At 47.2% G+C, this 23,201-nt stretch overlaps 1 protein-coding gene across 1 annotated transcript; it reads right to left on the bottom strand.

Moving 5' to 3' along the window:
* Nucleotides 1-327: 327 nt before the first annotated feature.
* On the bottom strand, nt 328-18,347 carry LOC130473545 (endoplasmic reticulum protein SC65-like). The gene is made up of 4 exons (XM_056845091.1): nt 17,982-18,347; nt 9,746-9,779; nt 2,429-2,542; nt 328-539 (listed from the first exon to the last, which is right to left on the bottom strand). The coding sequence occupies exons 1-4, from the start codon at nt 18,345-18,347 to the stop codon at nt 328-330; spliced, it is 726 nt and encodes a 241-aa protein (XP_056701069.1).
* Nucleotides 18,348-23,201: the final 4,854 nt, after the last annotated feature.

Here is a 23,201-nt window from a genome sequence, read left to right as displayed (position 1 = left end):
TCTTGTATTCACTCAGAATCAAACAACAGACAAAGACAAAGGGGAAGGGGTGTCAAAAGAAAAGGGAAGGGGTTTCCTTCTTCCAGCCCGTTCCCCTTAATTTCTTCCACCAAGACTTGATTTATATGACGCAGGATAATCAGAGCAACACCATTGGCTTTAAGGGACTGAGGAGAGTATACGTTTTTCTAGCACTGCACTAGGGCAGACGGCGAAAAATACAATTCTTTCATTGAACAAAGAGCAGCCGCTCAGAAAAGTGTTTCACTTCCTTGCTTTCCTGGAGAACTGCTTCCTCTGTTTGATGGGTGTGGGGGAGAGTGGGGTTTAGAGCAGCTGAGCAAACCAGATGCCCAGCAGTGCCAGCCCCATGGATAGGGAAAGATGAGCGGAGGACAGGGTGGTGGCTGCATTGCAGGCACTTCCTTCGCAGCATTTATAAGAGGTGGTGTATTTGATGCTTGCAAAGGAGTCAGTGGAGTTTGTGCTGCATTTCTCCTGGGCGACACAATCCTTCTTCTTGATCACCTTGTGGCCAACTACAGGGGAAAAGGCAAGAGGGGAATAAAAAGAGAATTTGTTGAAAGAGATGTTTTTGGCCACAGTCACTCATGAACACACATGAAGCTCCCTTATACTGAATAAGACCGTAGGTCCATCAAGGTCAGTATTGTCTGCTCAGAGTGGCAGAGGTGCTCCAGGGTCTCAGGCAGCAGATTTTCCTATCATCTATGACCTGATCCTCAACTGGAGATGCTGGGGATTGAAGAAGAAGAGTTGGTTTTTATATGTCAACTTTCTTTACCAGTTAAGGGAGACTCAAACCGGCTTACAATCACCTTCCCTTCCCCTCCCCACAACAGACACCCTTTGAGGTAGGTAGGGCTGAGAGAACTGTGACTAGCCCAGGGTCACCCAGATGGCTTTGTGTGTAGGAGTGGGGAAGCCAATCCAGTTCATCAGATTAGCCTCCGCCGCTCATGTGGAGGAGTGGGGAATCAAACCTTGTTCTCCAGATCAGACTCTACCTCTCCAAACCACCGCTCTTAACCACTACACCACGCTGGCTGAGCCTGGGGTCTTCTGCAAGCCAAGCAGAGGCTCTGCCACTGAGCCATGGCCCCTCCCCTTAAATTCCATGCCCCACATATTTACCTCCCTTACGGCCCTGCTGTAGAAAGAAGCAAAGGAAGGGGAATTCTCAGGGACATCTGTGCCTGCTAAGAGATCTGGGCTGAGCACGTCTGCTTCCTTGAGCCTTCCTGTTACACCCCCTCGGCTGACATGGTCAGGAGAAAGGCAGGCATAGAAATATGCGAAATAAAACAAATCCCCTTCCTAGGCACAGCCAGAGGCTGAGCAAACCAAGGGGGATTCATGGGAACATTTCTGCCAACTAATAAGATCTGAGCCGAGCTTCTGTTTCCCTTCCTGGGTGCGAATAATTTTGGCCTGGGTGTGGCTAAATGCTTCTGTTTCTTAGCCTGTAACCCCAAGTCAGCTGGCCTCATGGATCTGGGGTCAGCCCAGGATGTAATCTATTGCAATTTATTGTTTATATTGTCTTTATTTCCCCTAGTTTCTATGGTCTTTACCATAGAGATTAGGGGAAATTCCTTGAGTGTCACCCGAAAATGATGTCATATCCTTCAGAAACTCTGCCCACCAAAGGCATTCCAAATCTCTTGGAATTTGTTGATACAAGTCTGGGAACCTTACACACTTGGGAGAGCTCAGCAGCTCAAAAAGGTCAGGGGGGGAAAGAGTCTTAGAATATTCATACTGCATAGAAATCCCAAACTTCATTTTTCATCACATCCCACCCATAATGCCAGAATCTAGCTGGCTTTTGTGGATGCCCTTCACCACTAAATCTGTGTTGCTAACTTAACAAACATTAGGGAAACACATACAAGATCGTTGGAATGCCTTAACAGAATCATGAAGCTTTGGTGGCTTTACAATATGGATTTTGAAATCAAATGCAATTCCTTAAACTTAAAAAGAGAGCCAGCATGGTGTATAGGTTAAGAGCGGTGGAGTCTGATCTGGAGAACCAGGTTTGATTCCCCACTCCTCCACATGAGCGGTGGAAGCTAATCTGGTGAACTGGATTTGTTTCCCCACTCCTCCACACGAAGCCAGCTGGGTAGCCTTGGTAAAGTCACACTCTCTCAGTCCCACCTACCTCACAGGGTGTCTGTTGTGGGGAGGGGAAGGGAAGGTGATTGTAAGCCGGTTTGAGTCTCCCTTAAGTGGCAGAGAAAGTTGGCATATGAATACCAACTCTTCTTCTTCTTATATTAGGCCACAGGATTGCGTTGAAAGCCTTCTCACAGAATAATAGTCTCGTGTTGGAAGACTGCTGGGCAGAGAACAAACTCAGGGGAAAGGGAGGGGAATGGAGACAATGAACGAGCAATCTTACCTGCTGATCCAGTGATGGTGGCACAAACCTCTCCAGCCTGGCAGGTAACATTTGTGGTGTAGCAGGGGAGGTCGAAAAAGGTGAATTTGCATCTGTAACAATGCAAAGTTGATCCTGGGGCACAGAGAAAGAGGGGAAAAGCAAGGGAATAAAATTTATCGAGGCATCTTTGGATCAATGGGGAGACGTACTTTGTGGGCTATAGAATGTAGTGATAGAATCCCATTTTTTTACCCTGATTGCTATGAACTCTTGTAAAACAAAATAGTATATGGGAATTCACATCCTGCTCCTATGAAGAAACAAGAAATCTGTTTGGACTGTGTGCATCTTGGTTTTTTTCTCCCTTTGGGTTAACATTCTTGCCCAGTGATCCTCAATGTGGTGCTTGTGGGTGCTTTGGCACCTATCAGTGGGTTTCCTGGGGCCCATTTGCTTCTTGACAAAGCATGTCTTACCCAAAGCAAAAAGCCAGCCCTGGCTTTCCTCCGCCTCATCGGAACAGATGGTGTTTCAGAAGAACCTATAAGGCATCACCTTTGTGTCCACAGGGAACCTCATTCCGAAACATGTGCCTCCATCATAGGAAGATGCTTGGTTTTGCAACTCTTAGTTTACCCTCAGCATGGTACGACACAATACAGTTCACCCTCCAAAGCAGCCATTTCCTTAGGGTTGCCAACTGCCAGGTAGTAGCAGGAGATCTCCTGCTAATTCAACTGATCTCCAGCCAATAGAGATCAGATCGCCTAGAGAAAAAATGGCGGCTTTGGCAATTGAACTCTAAGGCATTGAAGTCCCTCCCCTCCCCAAACCCCGCCCTCCTCAGGCTCTGCCCCAAAAATCTCCCGCCGGTAGCGAAGAGGGACCTGGCAACCCTCCATTTCCTCCATGGGAACTGATCTCCGTTGTCTGGAGATCGGTTGGAATTCTGGTAGATCTCCAGGCCCCACCTGGGGCTTGGTAATCCTACCTGTCTACTATAAGGGATAAAACTCCTTACTCTACCAGGCCTCTTGCAGTGTGGCAAGCCAATCTTGTCCAATCCCCAAACTCTTAGGAGATTCGTTCTGGTCATGAGAGTTCTGCCACCACTTCTGGTTGAGTGTTGCCAGGGCCATTAAAAAGGTGGCTGAACTGGTACAAGAAGGTGTAATCTTGTTGTGGTGTTCTTATATTCCCATAGTCAAAAAGGGCAAGAGTCCAGTAGCACCTTAAAGACTAACAAAAATATTTTCTGGTAGGGTATGAGCTACCCACTGTGAGTTATATTCCCATGAGAGCTCAGGAAGCCCTGTATGGGATGTTCTATTTTTAAAGAGAGCCAGGACCTGGAAAAGGTAAGGAGATTTCTCCTCAGGCTCACATGGTGGGAGCAGCAGCGGTGAGTAGGGTTGCCCGCTCCGGGTTGGGAAATACCTGGAGTTTTTTGGGGTGGAGCCTAAGGAGGCTGGGGTTTGGAGAGGGGAGGGACTTCAATGCCATAGAGTCCAATGGCCAAAGCGGCCATTTTCTCCAGGGGAACTGATCTCTGTCTCATCATCTTTCTGGAAGAAAGAAATTAAAAAAAAAAGTCATTGTACTTACCTTTAAAGGACTTTCCAGGTTGAAACTGACCATCTGTATTGGTACCTCTTTAGCTACAATGTATCTTTGTATACATTTTGTTGTGTGTATCTCTATTATTGTTGGCTTCTTGCACTTGTAAATAATAACATTGCACTTTTGCATAATTAGTGTGAGCTGAATACTATTTTTTTCACTTAGCTAGTCTATTTAGTATTTGGTGCTTATTTTTTGCTAAACCTCCAGGTAGCAGCTGGAGATCTGCTATAAAAACTGATCTCCAGCCGTCAGAGATCAGTTCACCTGGAGAAAATGGCCGCTTTGGCCATTGGACTCTATGGCATTTATGTCACTCCTCCCCAGGCTCCGCCTCACACACTTCCTGCCGGTGGCGAAGAGGGACCTGGCAACCCTATCAGAAGTCTTGAATAGTTATGCTTCCCGACAAATGTTACACCGCAGCATATTGCCAGCAAGGCAGATTTATTTTATCTCTTCTTTGGTAAAAATGGGATGGTGGTGGGGGAGAAATCGCACTGAGTCTGCCGGAGAGGTGGGGATCACTCTTGAGTGGGTACAACCTGAGTAAGGGCTGCCCTGAGAAATATAAATTGCACCTGCCCCCCTGTCCAAAAAGCTTCTTTAAGTAGCAGATAAACTACAGATATTTTTGCAAGGCTATTTTAACAAGCAACTCCCCCGCCCCCCATGGGAGCACAGGAAAGGAGTGCACAAATAAGGAAGCCAAAGGAAAAAAAAAATCAGAACCAACGTTTACACAAACATTACAGGAAATATAAACGCAAATGTGTCTGAAAAAGCTCTGCAAACAAACGTGCATTTCCACAGCAGGGGAAAAAAGAGGCTCCGCAACAGTTCTGCTTCTGGAACGTCTGGCTCACACCTGAATAAAAAGCAGCCACGGCCACAGATTTGCAATAACAACCCTGGAAAACATGAACAAAATGGATGCCCAGCCTGGAAAAAGCCTCTCGGCTCCAAACCACAGCCCTTCGTGAACAAAAAAAAATAGAAGAACCTTTCCCAGGGCCTCAGAAGATGGGTTTTCCCTGCTTACTGGCACCGAATAGTTCCCTCCCTATGTGTCCTTGACAATGACAGTGGGGGTTACCCCATTATATATTCCCAGCGACGTATTAACGGTTTGAAACTTATAAAAAATACTGTTCGCACTTTGTTTGGCCCCTTTAGCTGTGAAGACGTCTTCCAACCATTTTTTAGCCGTGGCATCCAAAAACCCTTTTAAAGCGATGTTTTTTATAACATTTTCAATCTCTTAATACATCGCTGGGAATACATAATGCGGTAACCCCCAAAGTCAGGGCAAGGCAGGGAGGAAGGAATTGCAGAGTGAGACCTGAAGTTAGGTATTTCCTGACTTGGGTTACCTGGACATCAGGATATGACTGGAAAATAACCCTCCTGTCTCCTGACCCTGTGGATAAAGCCATCCTGTACTTGAACAGATGTACAGGAAACAATTGCTGGACAGTAGATTAAGGATGGACAAAAGAAAATGTTTCTTTACTCAACGATTGATTAAAATGGGGAATTCACTGCCACTGGATGTTGTGATGGTCACAGGCTAGGGTTGCCAGGTCCCACTTCGCCACCGGTGGGAGGTTTTTGGGGCAGAGCCTGAGGAGGGCGGGGTTTGGGGAGGGGAGGGACTTCAATGCCATAGAGTCCAATGGCCGAGGCAGCCATTTTCTCCAGGGGAACTGATCTCTATTGGTTGGAGATCAGTTGTAATAGCAGGAGATCTCCAGCTAGTACCTGGAGGTACTATCAGAGGCACAGATGGCTTTAAAGGGATCAGACAGATTCATGGAGGAGAGGTCTATCAGTGACTACTGGACATGTTGACTAAAGCGAACCTCCACACCCAGAAGCAGTCAGCCTCTCAATCCCAGTGCCAGGAGGCAACATCAGGAGAAGTCTGTGTCTTGTTGTTGGCCCTCCAGACTTAACTGGTTGGCTACTGCATGAGACATAGCGTTGCCAGGTCCGAGTTGGGAAATATTTGGAGAGTTTGGGGGTGAAGTCTCAGGAGGGTGGGGTTTGGGGAGGGGAGGGACTTCCATGCCATAGTGTCCAATTGCCAAAGCGGCCATTTTCTCCAGGGGAACTGATCTCTATCGGCTGGAGATCAGCTGTAATAGCAGGAGATCTCCAGCTAGAGCCTGGAGGTTGGCAACCCTATTTTGGGGGGAGGGACTTCAGTGGGGTATAATGTCATAGAGTTCACCATCCAAAGCAGCCCCCCTCCCCATTCCCAGCTCTCAATTGCTTCCTAATTCCTATGTGGAGATCAGCTCACCTGGAGAAAATGGCCACTTTGGCCATTGGACCCTATGGGATTGAGAGGCTGACTGCTTCTGGGTGTGGAGTCACTGATAGACATCTCCTCCATGAATCTGTCTGATCCCTTTAAAGCCATCTGTGCCTCTGATAGTATCTCCAGGTACTAGCTGGAGATCTCCTGCTATTACAACTGATCTCCAACTGATAGAGATCAGTTCCCCTGGAGAAAATGGCTGCCTCGGCTATTGGACCCTATGTCATTGAAGTCCCTCCCCTCCCCAAACCCCGCCCTCCTCAGGCTCTGTCCCAAAAACCTCTCACCGGTGCAACCCCAACGCTATAGGTTCATCTGGTGTGGTCTTCTCTTGCCAGTCAAATGCTTCTGAGGGAATCTTATAGGCAAACCATAACAGGTTGTAAAGGGGTAGCCATATTAGTCTTTCGTAGCAAAATAAAAGCTCAGTACCCCTAGGGTTGCCAGGCATCCTGGATGTTTTAAGGTTTGGGCATGGGGAGTGCCATGTGATGCAGTGACATCACTTCTAGCTGCGGAGCTGGAAGTAATGCCACTGTGTTGAGTGACACTTTAGGAATGCCCAACAGTAAAGAGATCAGGGGAATTCGTAGGGAGTTGCTCAACACATTGACGTCAGTTCCACATGTTCTAGGGTTACCAGCTTTGGGTTGGGAAATACCTGGAGATTGGGGGGTGGTGGAGCCTGGGGATGGCATGGTTTGGGATGGGGAGGGATCACAGCAGGGTATAATGCTATAGAGTCCACCCTCCAAAGGAGCCAATTTCTCCAAGGGAACTGATCTTGGCTGTTTGGAGATCAATTGCAACAGCTCCAGGTCTAGGAGATCTCCAGGTGCCACCTGGAATTTGGCAATCCTAGTGTTCATCTAGAAGTGAAATAACTGTGCTGTGCAGCATTGTTTCTACCCCTTTTCTCCCATTTTCCCATTAGGTAAGTAGGGTGGAATGGAGGGTTGGGGCAGGAGTAGGGTTGCCAGTCCCTGGCTGGCCATCACCCTGGCTGGCCATCACCAGGAACGAGGGATGCCAGACTCCAGGGACCTGGGGATCTTCCAGAATTACAGCTCATCTCCAGACTACAGAGATTAGTTCCCTTGGAGGAAATGGATGCTTTGGAGGGTAGATGCTATGGCATTGTACCCCACTGAGGTCTCTATTCTCCCCGGACTCCACTGCCAAATCTCCAGGAGTTTCCCAACCTGGATCTGACCACCCTACTCTCACTGGTGGCCAGTGGAGACCAAGCAACCCTACCAGGAACATCGGGGAGGTGAGGACTCATCATCATGCTTCATGCCCAGAAGTGAAATTGCAGCATTGTGTGACACTCTAGGAACCCCCTCCATCTCTATGGTTTTTACCATATGGTTTTTACCACAGAGATTTGGGAAATCCCTAGAGCCTCGCACGCAGCACTGTTGCAGCATTGTTCAATTGTCCAATAGGCAGCAGAAAGGAGCCCAGGGGTGGAAAATTACAGCATGGCAAGCCAGGTAGGAGTTTGCCTGCCAAGGCTGGGAATGTAAGGCTAAGCCGCACCTTAAAACCTAACAACGTGTATTCCAAGATGAACTTTCATGACTCACAAAGTTCCTATTTAAATAAACGTGGCTTTTTAAACCATAAAAAGCACAGCCGGCCTTTGTTGTATTCCCCCAGTTTTTGCTACCAGCAGTCCTTTTAACTGAACATGCCAGGGGAGTCTCCCTGGGAACTGTTGCAATATGCGCTGTCTGACCTCCCGCCCTGGTCATGGCAACCACACCAGAGACTCGCTGAACTGTTTAAAGCGCCAACAGCCCGCCGCTCTGGGCTAGTGCTCTGATGCATCACCAGGCTGTCTGAGATAAGAGACCAGGTCGCCCCTGCAGAACCAGCAAAAGGGAAACCATGATCCTGATTGCCTCTTGAACCAAAGGGTAGCCATAACGCTAAAGCGAGAGCATCACGTCGCTCTCTCTCTCTCGCAGTCCCCCCCCTCTGGTATTCTGTGAGAAAAACATCCGCCGCAATCTGCATTCTGCCGCATCCCTGGAGTGTAAAGATTTACACTTTCCTGACATGAGAAGACCGAGCCGAGCCATCCGAGGATGTGCAAATCATTGGTGCCAGCTTAGTTTACAAATTGTCACTTTGCCCGATCTATGGATCCAAAGTCTTTGAACCCTATTGTTTTAGATAGGAGCCATCTGGGGAGTCTCAACCTCCCCCCTTCCCAGAGAAGGGTATATTTTGCCCTTCCCGACAGAGCAGACACACCCCTTTTTACTTCTTGTCCTTCTTTGCTAAATCTTGTGCCCTGTGTGTTGAGTTTTGCGGAGCTCCACACACACACCCCTCCTTTACGGTGACTTGGCTGGCTCAAGGCTCCAATACATCCCTTGCCTATCCCCTGCTATATTTCATTTTTGCATCTTTATGCCACGGATTTTGAACATTTCCACTTCTAGATCGGTAACATATCACCCAATCAACAATATCCTCTCTTTTGAGAAACGTCTCTAATCCTACCTACCTTTTATTCTTAGTTTGTTGTATGTATGTATTTGCAACATAAACACTCTTAATCTGGAAATCCTTGGTCTGTTGTTATTCTGTCACTGAAAACAACGCTGGTATACATTGGGTGATTCCGCTATATAAATATTAGAGCCACTGCTCATGCTAATTTCCCCAATCTAAGAGCAGTTTTGGTAACAGAACCCTCTGCTTGCAATCCATGCGCGCTGCCTGTAAACCACAGAACCTCCCCGTTTGCAAATAATACTGTTTATTTAACTGCTGGGGAAAAAAAAAGGTTTACTTAACTAATGTTTGCACATCAAGCTCCTCTAACAGTTTAAAAAGCTGTAGACCCAACTTCCCATTGCATATCCTACAAACTTAAGCTTGATTAGATGAAAACAGACAGTGAAGAAACCCCAAGAAGTCTCTCTCTCTGTCTCTAATATGTTTTTATCCCAACCTTCCTGCAAGGAGCCTAGGGCAGTACATGTAGTTCCCCATGTGAGGAGGTCAGATCAGTTCACCCCGGAGAGTGGGTGCAGTTTAGGGTTGCCAGGTCCCTCTTCGCCACCAGCAGGAGGTTTTTGGGGCAGAGCCTGAGGAGGGCGGGGTTTGGGGAGGGACTTCAATGCTATAAAGTCCAATGGCCAAAGCGGCCATTTTCTCCAGGGGAACTGATCTCTATCGGCTGGAGATCAGTTGTAATAGCAGGAGATCTCCAGCTAGTACCTGGAGGTTGGCAACCCTAGTGAAATTGAATGCCTAAAACATTCAGCTGGAAAAAGTCCCCCAGTAATGTGAATGGATGGACCAGGCTTACCCGATTTGGTCAGATCTCAGAAGCTAAGCAGGGTCAGCCCTGGTTAGTACTTGGATGGGGAGACCACCAAGAAAGGCCAGGGTTGCGATGCAGAGCCAGAGAATGGCAAACCACCTCTGCTTATCTCTTGACCTTAAAACTAAGGTTGCCAGCCTCCAGCCCATGCCTCACTACTAGGGTTGCCAACTGGTGGCTGGAGATCTCCCGCTATTACAATTGATCTCCAGGTGTCAGAGATCAGTTCCCCTGGAGAAAATGGCCACTTTGGCAATTGGACTCTATGGCATTGAAGTCCCTCCCCTCCCCAAATCCCGCCCTCCTCAGGCTCCACCCCCAAAAAGCTCCAGGTATTTCCCAACCCGAAGCTGGCGACCCTATTTAAAACACTACAGGGTAGCTATAAAATGGCTGCGACTGACGGCTCTTTCCACCACCGATGTGTATGTAAACCTGCTTTCTAACCGAAGAACACTCAAGCACTGCATAAATGGCTTAAGAAAAGCCAAAAGGGCATTTTCAGTGTTACGCATTAAAAAAAACAACGAAAACGTTATTTAGGGGGATGTGTGTATGCGAAACACAGCTCCCAGAGTTCATTGGTGGAAACTGCGATGATGAATCCAGTTAAAAACCTTTACTTCCCTGACAAGACTCTTCTTAAATTATAGGCCTGTGGGGTAGGGCTGTGTCTACTTAATTGCTCTCCGTCATTGTTGTAGGATAGGACTATATTATTAAGCAATTAAATAATGACAGTTTGAATTTATAACCTACCCTGCCTTGATGGCTCAGGAGAGGGGACATTAGAAGCGGAATATAAACAATCCTATTACATCGGTTCTTGTAGGTGATCCGGGCTGTGTATTTGGTATTTTCTTGGTATTTTCTTTCCTGACGTTTCGCCAGCAGCTGTGGCAGGCATCTTCACTGTCCTTCAGTGTTACTCCTCTGAAGATACCGGCCACAGCTGCTGGCAAAACGTCAGGAAAGAAAATACCAAGACCACGGTCACACAGCCCGGATAACAACTGTATTACAACAATTACAACTGTATTACAATAATTACAACTGTATTACAACAGATCTCCAGCCGATAGAGATAGGGTTGCCAGGTCCCTCTTTGCCACCGGCGGGAGGTTTTGGGGGCGGGGCCTGAGGAGGACGGGATCTGGGGGGGAGGCTGGAGCCTTCCAAGCCCCACTGTGCGCATGCTTGGTGCGCGAGCACAGCAGGGCTGGGAGGAATGCTGCAGCCTCCCTTTCCATGCTACAAGCCCGGTTGGGCTTGTAGCATGGGGGTGGGGGGAGGCTGGAGCCTTCTCGGGAGTGTGCGAGGGATCGTCCCCCCTTTTCTGCTCCTCCCGCTGGCCATCAGCTGGTCGGCGGGCAGCCCAGTTGATTGGTGGGCAATTGCCCGCTACAACTGGGCAGTTGGCAACCCTAGATAGAGATCAGTTCACCTGGAGAAAAATGACTGCTTTGGCAATTGGACTCTATAGTATTGAAGTCCCTCCCCTCCGCAAACCACTCCCTCTTCAGGCTCCACCCCAAATACCTCCCTCCGGTGGCAAAGAGGGACCTGGCAACTCTAACTCCCACATCTCTAGAAATTTCACAACTGGAGTTGGCAACCCTAGCTACAAGGTAGAGACTTTTTTGAGGTTTAGTTATGATTTTAGATATTTTGTTAGGACCTTTGCCTTGGGTTATTCTTGGGACCCCCTCCCCTGTTTCCAAGTGTCATCCTTTTCCGCTGCCACGAAATTGCATTGATCTGCTTGTTGTTATTTATGCTATGCTAACCCATGCACGCTACAGCTGTGAACCTTTCATCTAGTCACCTTTAATTCTCTGAAGAAAGTATCTGTAAGTAACAGATAACAGTAACCAATACAGGTGTGTGATGTTTATAGTAAACAGACAATAGGACCAAAAAAAGTTTGCAAACAAATACCTCATGTTATGATACACCATGTTATAGTGGGAGGATTTTGGGGCCTGAGGAGGGCGGGGTTTGGGGAGGGGAGGGACTTCAATGCCATAGAGTCCAATTGCCAAAGCGGCCATTTTTTCCAGGTGAACTGGTCTCTATCGGCTGGAGATCAGTTGAAATAGCAGATCTCCAGCTAGCACCTGGAGGCTGGCAACCCTATTTATGCCACTAACTGTTATAGCATCCTTCAAAGATTGCAAGGATTGACTTTTTGTGAGACTAGTGGTAATCTTTTAAAATCCCCCACCGTGGGACTAGAGCTCACAGGATTCCCAGTTTGAGTCTATAGGGTGGAAACACCCTTTGTCTCTTTTTATCTTGTGTTTGTGAGGCCGCTGTTTCATGTTATTTATTTTTTTCTGAAGACTGCCAGCTTTTCATGTTTCATCGCCATGTATCTCTGGAGGAAGGGAAAAAACGCACGCTTTTAAAATTACGCATTGGCCAGTGTATGTTGGGGAGTGTCAGGGAAGACTTTAGCAATGAAATCCATTAAGTATGAGTAAAAAAATTCCACTCAGAAGAGATACTAAAGAAGAGGGGGGTTCTGCGTGAAAAAGCCATCATCATTCAAAGCCCTTCTATGGAAAATAACTAGGCCAGTCACAGTTGGTTTGAGAGGGAAATTTCCAATTCTCTCGCAAGGAGTGGCTTCTTAGCAGCAGCTGATTCTTGGCAGAACTTATTGAAAGGTTTTGATCCACGGCAGCAATGCAGAAAGTTGGTTGGAACATGTCTGGGTCGTACAACAAACAGGCATAAAAAGGATTGCAAAATGATGGGGAGTACAAGTTATGAAACTGTCCTCGAAAGGTATGTGCAAGAGCTCTTTTGGAATTTATATCTTCAGATATGGGTGACTAAATACAGGGAGCAGAGTAAGGCTGAACAAGGAAGATAAAGAGAGTGGAGGGATAAGGCTGAGGAGGATTGCAAACTTTCTAATTCGGGGAAACCTTTCACCATTAGTTTGTCTGCCAAGGAACTGCTGTGTGTGTGGAATCCTTGAGGGTAGTGGGATGGGCATTGGGCAAATTAAAACATGATGTTAGGGTTGCCAGGTCCCTCTTCGCCACCGGCGGGAGGTTTTTGGGGTGGAGCCTGAGGAGGCGGGGTTTAGAGAGGGGAGGGACTTCAGTGCCATAGAGTCCAATGGTCAAAACAGCCATTTTCTCCAGGGGAACTGATTTGTATCAGCTGGAGATCAGTTGTAATAGCGGGAGATCTCCAGCTACTACCTGGAGGTTGGAGCAACCCAAACAGCACAAAATACACTTTTTGGAAAAATGCAAAGTTTAGATGTGACTAAAGTGCATAAGTGATAATAAATAAATATATACAAATATGAAGTACAGCAAGATACAGGTAAGTATGAAATATTAAATAAATACTATGATATCGAATCCAGCATGAGGGAAGCTTGATCAAACTGGTGTCAGACCAGTTACAGGTAAGTTCAAATATATTGTAGAAATAATTCGTTGTGGAGTTTTTCTTTTTCTAGCTTGATATAATCAACTCGCTGGAGATCAACCAAAGCCACGATGGGAAAAGTACAGTACAGAACGTGTCGTCTAGATCATAATCACGTTTCGCATATGGCTTCATCAGCTACATGTATCCAAAGGCACAATTTCAAGGAACCATAATAGGTGACATCTCATCAGGGACCGCAAACAGTTTCTATATGGGTCTCCAGCCATTTTCTCCAGGGGAACTGATTTGTATCAGCTGGAGATCAGTTGTAATAGCGGGAGATCTCCAGCTACTACCTGGAGGTTGGCAACCGTACATGATGTGTCCTCCTATGATGGGGCAGTGGCTTGCAAACAAGTGCTCACTTCATAGACAAAGGTAATGTTTCCTGGACTTAGGGTTATCAACCTCCAGATGAGGCCTGGAGAGCTTCCCGAATCACATCCAATCTCCAGACTACAGAGATCTGTTGTCCGCCCCAAATGCTGCCTTCCTCAGGCTCCACCCCCAAATCTTCAGGAATTTCCCAGCTTGGAGTTGGCAACCCTACCTCGGTTCTTTTAATAGGGTTGCCACCCTCCAGGTACTAGCTGGAGATCTGCTATTACAACTGATCACCAGCCAACAGAGATCAGTTCCCCTAGAGAAAAGGGCCGCTTTGGCAATTGGACTCTATGTCATTGAAGTCCCTCCCCTTCCCAAACCGCGCCCTCCTCAGGCTCCACCCCAAAAACTTCCCACCAGTGGTGAAGAGGGACCTGGCAACCCGAGGAGAGGTTGCCCCCTTCAGGACATTGAAGAGTGTCAAAACATCCCCCTTCAGGGCCAAACTAGATGATACGTTTGACAAGAAGAAGAGTTGGTTTTTATATGCCGACATTCTCTACCACTAAAGGGAGACTCAAACCGGCTTACAATCACCTTCCCCTCCCCACAACAGGCACCCTGTGAGGTAGGTGAGGCTGAGAGAGTGTGACTAGCCCAAGGTCACTCATAGGGTTGCCAGGTGCCCGGTGGTGGCGGGCAAACCCCTGGTAATTTGCTCCTCTGCCCGCCGACCACCTGAGGGTTGGCGGGCAAACGTGTGTGCGCGCGTGCCGACGCACCCGCGCAGCACTTCCGGTTTGCAACCAGAAGTGTCGCCTCGCAAGGAGCCTTATGCCATTCAGACTCTTAGGGGTAAAACTTGAGTGGTAAAAGGCCCCTTGCAATGCGTTTACACCCGGACGTGCTGCATCGCAAGTGGCCCTTTATCACTCAAACTAAGAGTTGGAGTGGCATAAGGCTCCTCGCGAGGCGGCACCGCTCTCCTGCCCCAAAAGCTCCCGCTGGAGGAGAAGGGGGACCTGGCAGCAGGGCCATCTTAACCTATGGGCACTCTGGGCAGTTGCCCAGGGGCCGTACGAGCATAGGAGCCCCAGGCTAATCTATGTATGTTGTAACTTGCATATTTAGCATTTGCTTTACTAAAGATAATGAACAATATTAATGTTAATTTGGGTTTGGGTTAAGAATAAATACTGAAGTATAATGTAAGAAAGGACTTGTTCATTGGAAGCACCAATAAATATATCTTTAATTTTATCGACCATTTACATTTTTATTCCTGTGAGTGGTTGTGTAGGTAGAGGCCCCCAGTGCACTGCTTTGCCCAGGGACCTATAATGCTGTTAAGACGGCCCTGCCTGGCAGCCCTAGTCACCCAGCTGTATAGGAGAGGGGAAACAAATCCAGTTCACCAGATTAGCCTCCGCCACTCATGTGGAGGAGTGGGGAATCAAACCCTCAGAGCTCCTTGAAGACTCACACATTTGCAGGGCAATCCTAAACAGATGTTACATCCTTCTAAACTCATTGATTTTGATGGATTTAGAAGGGTGTAATTCTTCTTTCTGTTAGTGCACTGGTACGATGGCGTGAGTACTCATAGGCAAACCTAAGATTTTCTTGGCTGTAGAAGCTCACACCACAATACATCCGTTACTCTCTGGTGAGGGGGTCTGCAACCTTTTTATAATTAAAGTCACACTATGTCAAAATTCAGAGCGAGAAATCAACAGCACGGTTTATAAGGAAGCCCGTTCATATAACTGAAAATATAGAGCTTAATATTACTGATAATCGACATGTTGATTAATAATCCATACGGCTTCTGCAGCCCAAACACTGGTTGTCGTGCGTGCTTTATTAGAAAAGGACGCACGCGAAGCCTCACAATAAGTAACAGATATACCCAGAAGTACCCTGTGTGATTGTTTGAGCCCACTATCATAAATCTGCACATGGATCACACTGGGATTACTGGAAGCCGATCACCTCTTTCATTCCCAGTTTTGTAAACCAACCCTACGAAGCCCTTTAATTCTATAAAAATATTTGCTTGCTATTCCTTTTACGTACTGGTTTTTCCAACTCGGCACCTACCACTCCAGAAGATCTGTATTTTGTTTAAAGCCAGATTTCTTTCTGTTCTGAGCCATGTTTGGCTGTAGAGCCGTAACTTGCAACCTACTGCTCTTGTATGAGTCGCAACTCTTCATTATGAAAAATGTTATACCATCATTCCCCCCCCACCCCACCCCCAGCAAATCATAAGTAAGAGTATTTGCCTGACGTTTGGTCCCCACATTGGTTTCAATGGTAACTACCACCTCCTCTTTTTAAAGTCAGGTGACTGAGGTATTTGTGTGTTAGAGAAAGAAGACTGCAGCCGCAGGGCTCATACCAAATGAGATAAATAGGGGACAGGATGGGAGACCTTTTTTACATGAGAAAAGAGATAAGAAAATGCAAGCATTCACCCTTAAGACACTGATAGGATCTATAGTGAGGTTTCTTTCTTTTCTTCTTTTTTGCCAAATCACAGCTTGAAAGAAAAAGAAGAATGTGCTGTCCAGTCACAAGGGACTTACAGTGACCCTGTCCACAGGTAGGGTTGCCAACCTCCAGGTACTAGCTGGAGATCTCCTGCCATTACAACTGATCTCCAGCTGATAGAGATCAGTTCCCCTGGAGAAAGTGGCCGCTTTGGCAATTGGAGTCTATGGCATTGAAGTCCCTCCCCTCCGTAAACCCCACCCTCTTCAGGCTCCACCCCCCAAATCTCCAGGTATTCCCCAAACTGCAGCTGGCAACCCTATTCCACAGAGCAAACCGAAAAATAATATAACAGACACACAAACCACAATCAAGTAATTAGAACATAAGCCTAGATTCTTTCAATATTATGGCATGTATTATAACTCATGCCCTGACCTGGATGGCCCAGGCTAGCCTGATCTCATCAGATCTCAGAAGCTAAGCAGGGTCAGCCCTGGTTAGTATTTGGATGGGAGACCACCAAGGAAGACCAGGGTTGCTGTGCAGAGGAAGGCACTGGCAAACCACCTCTGTTAGTCTCTTGCCATGAAAACCCCAAAAGGAGTCGCCATAAGTCGGCTGCGACTTGAAGGCACTTTACACACACACACATTATAACTCATACATAAAGAATATCAAGCAAAGAGTAAGTCATTCAATATTGTAGCAGTCAATATATAACATACATAAAGAATGGCAAGCACAGAAAATCATACACAAGGATCTTGAAATGCCTCCACAAATAAATGCTGAAACGATCCTCCAAAGTGGGATCAAAGCACACGTGTCCCATACAGTGCTGTACCGAGCATGCGCAGAGATGATATCCAGAGGCAAAGGAGTAAGCTGGTCTCATGTAACGACAAAGAGCTCCAGAGTCCTGACATTCGCTCTCGTATCCAGAGTTTAAACAGAAGCGTCTGATGTGAATAGGTGGGAGGAAATATGCTGACTCAGGCAATCTTGCACAGACAGCTCAAGGTCGGGCTGAGCTGAACCACATATAAGAAACAATGGGCGAAAACACACTGTCGCTTTATCCTCCTTTAATCCCTGTTTCAGCCAGGATTCAGCCAGGATCGAACGCATGCGTTTCACTTGATGTGCGTTCACTCCTGGCTAAAACAGGCATTAAAGGAGGATAAAGCGACTGTGCGTTTTCACCCAAAATGACGAGCTTCATTTTTAAACTTGTTTCATTTTCTTCTTCAGAATAACATATATTACTTAATATCCATCAGACCGCAACGTTTGCAGTTCTCGGTGAGACTCGTATGTCATGACAATCTTTATGTATGTTATATATTGACTGCTACAATACTGAACGAGTTACTCTTTGCTTGATATTCTTTATGTATGAGTTATAATACATGCCATAATATTGAAAGAGTCTAGGATTATGTTCTAATTACTTGACTGTGGTTTGTGTGTCTGTTATATTATTTTTCAGTTTGCTCGGACTAATAACGGCACACATCTTAGCATTACAACCCTATTCCACAGGCATGAGAAACGTTCCTGGCATGAGGTTTACAGAGGTGGCTTTGCCATTGGAGTCCTCTGCATAGCAACCCCGGTCTTCCTTGGTGATCCCCCATCCAAGTACTGACTTTGACCCACCCTGGTTTGCTCCCGAGCCCTGACTACCTCAAACCCAATTGGGCTCATCAGGCTGCTTGCAGCTCTGAAGGTGGAAGGAATGGATGCTTGCTGGTGTCTGTGTGTGTGTGTGTGTGGGAGAGGATAGAGAGGCTTTAACTCAGCGATGGCGAGTTGGGACCGAGTGCCCAAACTGCAACCCAAAACCCACTTATTTATCGCAAAGTGCCAACATGGCAATTTAACCTGACTACTGAGGTTTTAGTTTAGAAAAAACAACTCATACATTAACATCCCCACTTCATCCCATGCTAGCGGAGTCGCTCTGCACAGGATCGCGCGGCCGGACGGACTCCGGGGGGCGCGCCCTTCACCTTATAGAGCTCGTAGTGCAGGTACAGGTAAGGGGTGTGTCGCTGGAAGTCGTGCAGGACTTGCCCAAAGAGCTCCAGCTCAGCCAGCCCCTCGTCCGGTGCGGCGCCGGGGCCCGGCTCTTCAAGCCAGGGCTCCCTTGGCGCCTTGCCACTGCTGGCAGCGCACTCCTGGTGGCAGTGCGCCTCGCTGTTACGCAGCAGGTGGTGGAGGCGCAGGCTGGCATCCAGGGTGGGGATGCTCTGCTTCCAGCCCTCACCCTTGTACTGCTCCAGCGAAGCCAGGAAGCCGCGGAAGCTGTACTTCTCATACTGCGCGCCGGCCAGGGCAGCCAGCAGCAGCATCAGCCCCTGGCTTCGCCGCTCCATGCCTGCCCCACCCCGCCGCTGCATGCTGCTGCTGTTCCAGAGCCGCTCGGAGGCCCATGGGGGGCTCCGGGAAGCAGGGGGGAAAGGAAGGCGGGAGGCAGGCCCGGGCGGACCCCTCAGGGTCTTATTGTGGCTGGCGGGCGAGGGGAGGGACCAAATGGCCAAAACGCATGGGAGGTTTTGCCTTGGATTTGCAACTCTCTAGATGTGCTGGGGCAACGGCGCGCGTGCCCACAGAGAGGGCTCTGCGTGCCGCCTCTGGCACGCGTGCATAGGTTCGCCACCACTGCTTTAACTGTTCCTCCTGTACCATTCGTCCTGCCTCAAATGGCTCCCCCTGGAGCTGGTTTTGACCCCACTGGTGCAAACTTACAGGTTGCTCACATGAAGGGTTGCCAACCTCCAGGTACTGTTTAGCAAGTTGACAATATCAAAGTAACTTATGCTGAATTAACAATGTTTCCAAACCAAACAACAGCACACTGGCTCAACTTAACTCAACCAATTTATTAGCCTATTCTAAAGTCATGAAACTAATACTTACAATTACAATACTAACAATAAATCCTCCTATAACCATCTACTATACCCTAACCTAATTCCCACTGTACCAGTGCAGTACAGAAATATACATCGAATCCATACTGAATGATAAATAATAAAGTCTCTCAGAAGAAAGTAGTAAGAATGTTGTAAAGGAATCTGATTCACCACCGATTGACAGCAAGAGTGGTGCTGGAGACGGAAAAGTTCACTTCTGTGTTATGATAAGTCAAGTTGAAGCTTGTTCGGAGCTCATCCAGTCTCTTATCTCATCGGGAGATTGGATGAGCTCCGAACAATCTTCAACTTGAGCAATTAAGTTAAGTTGAGCTGGTGTGCTGTTGTTTGGTTTGGAAACCTCCAGGTACTAGCTGGAGATCTCCTGCTATTACAACTGATCTCCAGCCGATAGAGATCAGTTCCTCTGGAGGAAATGGCCGCTTTGGCAATTGGACTCTATGGCATTGAAGCCCCTCCCCAAACCTCACCCTCTGCAGGCTCTGCCCCCCAAACCTCCCACCAATGGCAAAGAGGGACCTGGCAACCCTACTCACATTATTTTCTTGTTGGGACAACAGCAGTTTGGGGGATCATTAGGGTTGGGGAAAATGGTGCAGAGGGAAAGAGTTAATGCCCCTGCCAAATGGTGCGGTCCTGACAGGATTGTCAGGTCATCCCCAGCCTCTGGCAGGGGGTGGGAGGGTAAGCTTTCCAGATCCAGGTTGGGAAACTCCTGGAGATTTAGGGGTGCAGCCTCAGTGGCATTGCATAGGCAGAAATTTAGGGGTTGGAAGTTAATCCCAATAGGATAGGGTTGCCAGGTCCCTCTTCACTACTGATGGGAGGTTCTTGGGGCGGAGCTTGAGGAGGGCAGGGTTTGGGGAGGGACTTCAATGCCATAGAGTCCAATGGCCAAAGCGGCCGTTTTCTCCAGGGGAACTGATCTCTGTCGGCTGGAGATCAGTTGTAATAGCAGGAGATCTCTAGCTACCACCTGGAGGTTGGCAACCCTACAATAGGAGTTTGGCTGGCTGGTTGGTTTGTCACATTTAGTGGCCTTGAGCCCGACCTTGGTTGGGAAAAGGCAGGGTAAAAGTCAAATGAATAATAAATAATAATAATTTGTAAACCTTCCTTGGGGAATGCTCAGGTTGGGTTTTTCTTAGAAACACACACAAAAACTTTCATTGGAAAGTTCAGGTGAGCAATTCCCCCCACCCCAAATTCCAATGTGAAAAAATTAAGATGCAATTGGGGAATGGTGGGGTTTAGGCAAAGACTGTAGGAATGTGTAAACATTTTGGGATCTCGAAGGGATATTTATTAAGTTACCATCAGAGCAAAGATGAGCTGGGATTCAAGAAGTCAAGGTTTTCTGGGGGTCATAGCGGTGTAGTATAGCATTTAAAACACAGCAGACGGTTTCCAGGTTATGTAATGAAGGCACAGGATAGAATTGCTCTGCTAAAGGGAAGTCTGGGGTCTCATAAGTGCCTGGGTGGGATACGGCCTGGGAACCTTGGGCCAGTTGGTATCTCTCTGTCTAACCTACCTTGCAAGATTGTTGTGAGTATCAAATTAGGGGGGAACCAGATATTGAATGACCAGCAAACTAAAAATCTAATCAATAAATTGTGGCAGTGAGTTCCATAAAAGCCAGGTAGGTTGCAAATGTAATCAGTAAATAAGTGTGGGATCAGGATTCACGGAGAAGGCAAGGAGACAGTTTTAAGTCTGCGGTGCAAGTATCCTTTTATTCTACAATTGGGGGATATTATCCTTGAAGGCAAATGTTAATTCCTTTTCTCTCTGAGTATTCTTTGTACTCCATATAGAGGTTTCTGCTTTCAAGAAAGAGTTCTCTTTCCCAGTTTGGGTGACTATTTTTTCTTTTAAAAAATGTTCCCAGATGGAAAGAACTTTAGCATGGAATACAGGAAAAGAATATCACGTGCAAACACATTTTCCCCCAGGTATTAGATCCAGAAATAGAAATCATTTTTTAAAAAATGCAAGAAGAAAGATAAAGCCTTTAAACTGAATGGATGTCTTACCGATACCAAAGCAGGCAAGAACCACAGCGCACAAGACCAGAAGTCTACCCATTGCGTAGCTGTTGGACAGAAATGTGGGGGGCGGTAATTCCAAGCAACGGCGAGCCCAGCAGCTATGTGTCAATGAAGGGGGTTTATGTTGCCTGCTCGAGCTATATATAGGAACACCCCTCCCATTGCAGACGAGGTTGGCTCGGTGGGCGGGTGGGTGCGGCAGGAGTAAACAGCCAGCTTTTGCATGGCACATAACACCAGAGGCAGAAGCGAAGCAGGTCTGAGTCAGAGAAAGAGGAAAAGTCACGTCAAGAGAGGGGACAACAAACTCACAAGATACTGATGGTACTCTGATAGCCGTTGCCAAACGGTGTGCTGTGAGAATGTTGTCAGAGCACATTCTTAAAAGTCTCCTACAAAATCCCAAGTATCTGCCCACTGAGGAGGATGTCTGCAGTGTCTCTGCATGATGAATTTTACCTTCTCGTAGTCTACCTGCATTTCATCATTTGCTGCAAGAAAGTTGTGAGAGGAACTTCGTAAAAGTCTTCTGCAGAGTCTCAAGTACCTGCTCACGGAGGAGGGTGTCCGCAGTGTCCCTGCAGGATAATTTGTATCTCTGACCTTACCTTCTTATAGTCTACCTTCATTTCATCATTTGCTGAATTCTTAAAAGGCTTCTGCAAAGTCCAAAGAACCTGATCATAGAGGAGGATGGTCCACAGTGTCTCTTCATGATAAATTGTATCTCTCTGACCTTCCCTTCTTATAGTCTACCTGCATTTCATCATTTGCTGCAAGAAAGTTGTGAGAGGAACTTCGTAAAAGTCTTCTGCAGAGTCTCAAGTACCTGCTCACGGAGGAGGGTGTCCGCAGTGTCCCTGCAGGATAATTTGTATCTCTGACCTTCCCTTCTTATAGTCTACCTTCCTTTCATCATTTGCTGCAAGAAAGTTGGGAGACAAAATTCTTAAAAGGCTTCTGCCAAGTCCAAAGAACCTGATCATAGAGGAGGATGGTCCACAGGGTCTCTTCATGATAAATTGTATCTCTGACCTTCCCTTCTTATAGTCTACCTTCCTTTCATCATTTGCTGCAAGGAAGTTGGGAGAGGAAATTCTTAAAAGGCTTCTGCAAAGTTTCAAATACCTGCATGTCCGCAGGGTCTCTGCCCCCTAATGCAACAGTGTTGCCATGCCGCCTTTTTGGTGGCACAGAATCGCTGTTTGCAATGGGGTCTCCCCCCCCATTTTCTGAATTTTTAAAATAAACCCCCCTCCCCCCCCGACAGCGGCCACGATATCTCTGTGGAGGTGCCGTGGCAGCGCTGCAGCCACGCTGTCCCCGGCTGCGGTGGCTTTAAGGAATGGGCTGTCAACCAGCATGACGTTGTGATTTGGAGCGGTGGCCTCTAATCTGAAGAACCAGGTTTAATTCCACTCTCCATACGAGCGGCGGAGTCTAATCTAGTGAACCAGATTTGTTTCCCCACTCCTCCACCTGAAACCTGCTGGGTGACCTTGGGCTAGTCACAGTTCTCTCCGAACTCTCTCAGCCCCACCTACCTCACAAGGTGTCTGTTGTGGGGAGAGGAAGGGAAGGCAATTGTAAGCCGGTTTGAGACTCCTTCAAGGTAGAGAAAAATCGGGTTATAAAAACGAACTCTTTTTCTTCTAAGTGAACATTTTCCTTTTCAGCAAAAAGCTGCCTCATGCCCTGTCAGTACAACCTAATGAGTCAGCAGCTCTTAACTGTTGCGAACACATGCGAAACGTATCTTTTTCCTCCATAAAAAGAGAGGTGGTTGGAGTGGGGTCAGTTATACAACTGTCATTTAAGGCTACTGATGGTTATTTATCTGAACTTCTAAGTGCAAGTTTTTTTCAACAGCAGTAATTAATACAAGGTACTAGGAATACACATTATAAAGGACTATTACACACTTTATTTGTCAGAACATAAGTACGTAAGAAAGGCCATGCTGGATCAGACCAGGGTCCATCAAGTCCAGCAGTCTGTTCACACAGTGGCCAACCAGGTGCCTCTAGGAAGCCCCCAAACAAGATGACTGCAGCAGCACTATCCTGCCTGGGTTCCACAGCACCTAAGATAATAGGCATGCTTCTCTGATCCTGGAGAGAATAGGTATGCATCATGACTAATATACATTTTGACTAGTAGCCATGGATAGCCCTCTCCTCCATGAACATGTCCACTCCCCTCTTAAAGCCTTCCAAGTTGGCAACCATCACCACATCCTGGG

The sequence above is a fragment of the Euleptes europaea genome, chromosome 1 (genome assembly GCF_029931775.1).
Source record: "Euleptes europaea isolate rEulEur1 chromosome 1, rEulEur1.hap1, whole genome shotgun sequence".
NCBI classification, from domain to species: Eukaryota; Metazoa; Chordata; class Lepidosauria; order Squamata; family Sphaerodactylidae; genus Euleptes; species Euleptes europaea.
Note: the sequence above shows the minus strand (reverse complement) of the source record. Positions and strands in the feature narration are given on the sequence as shown.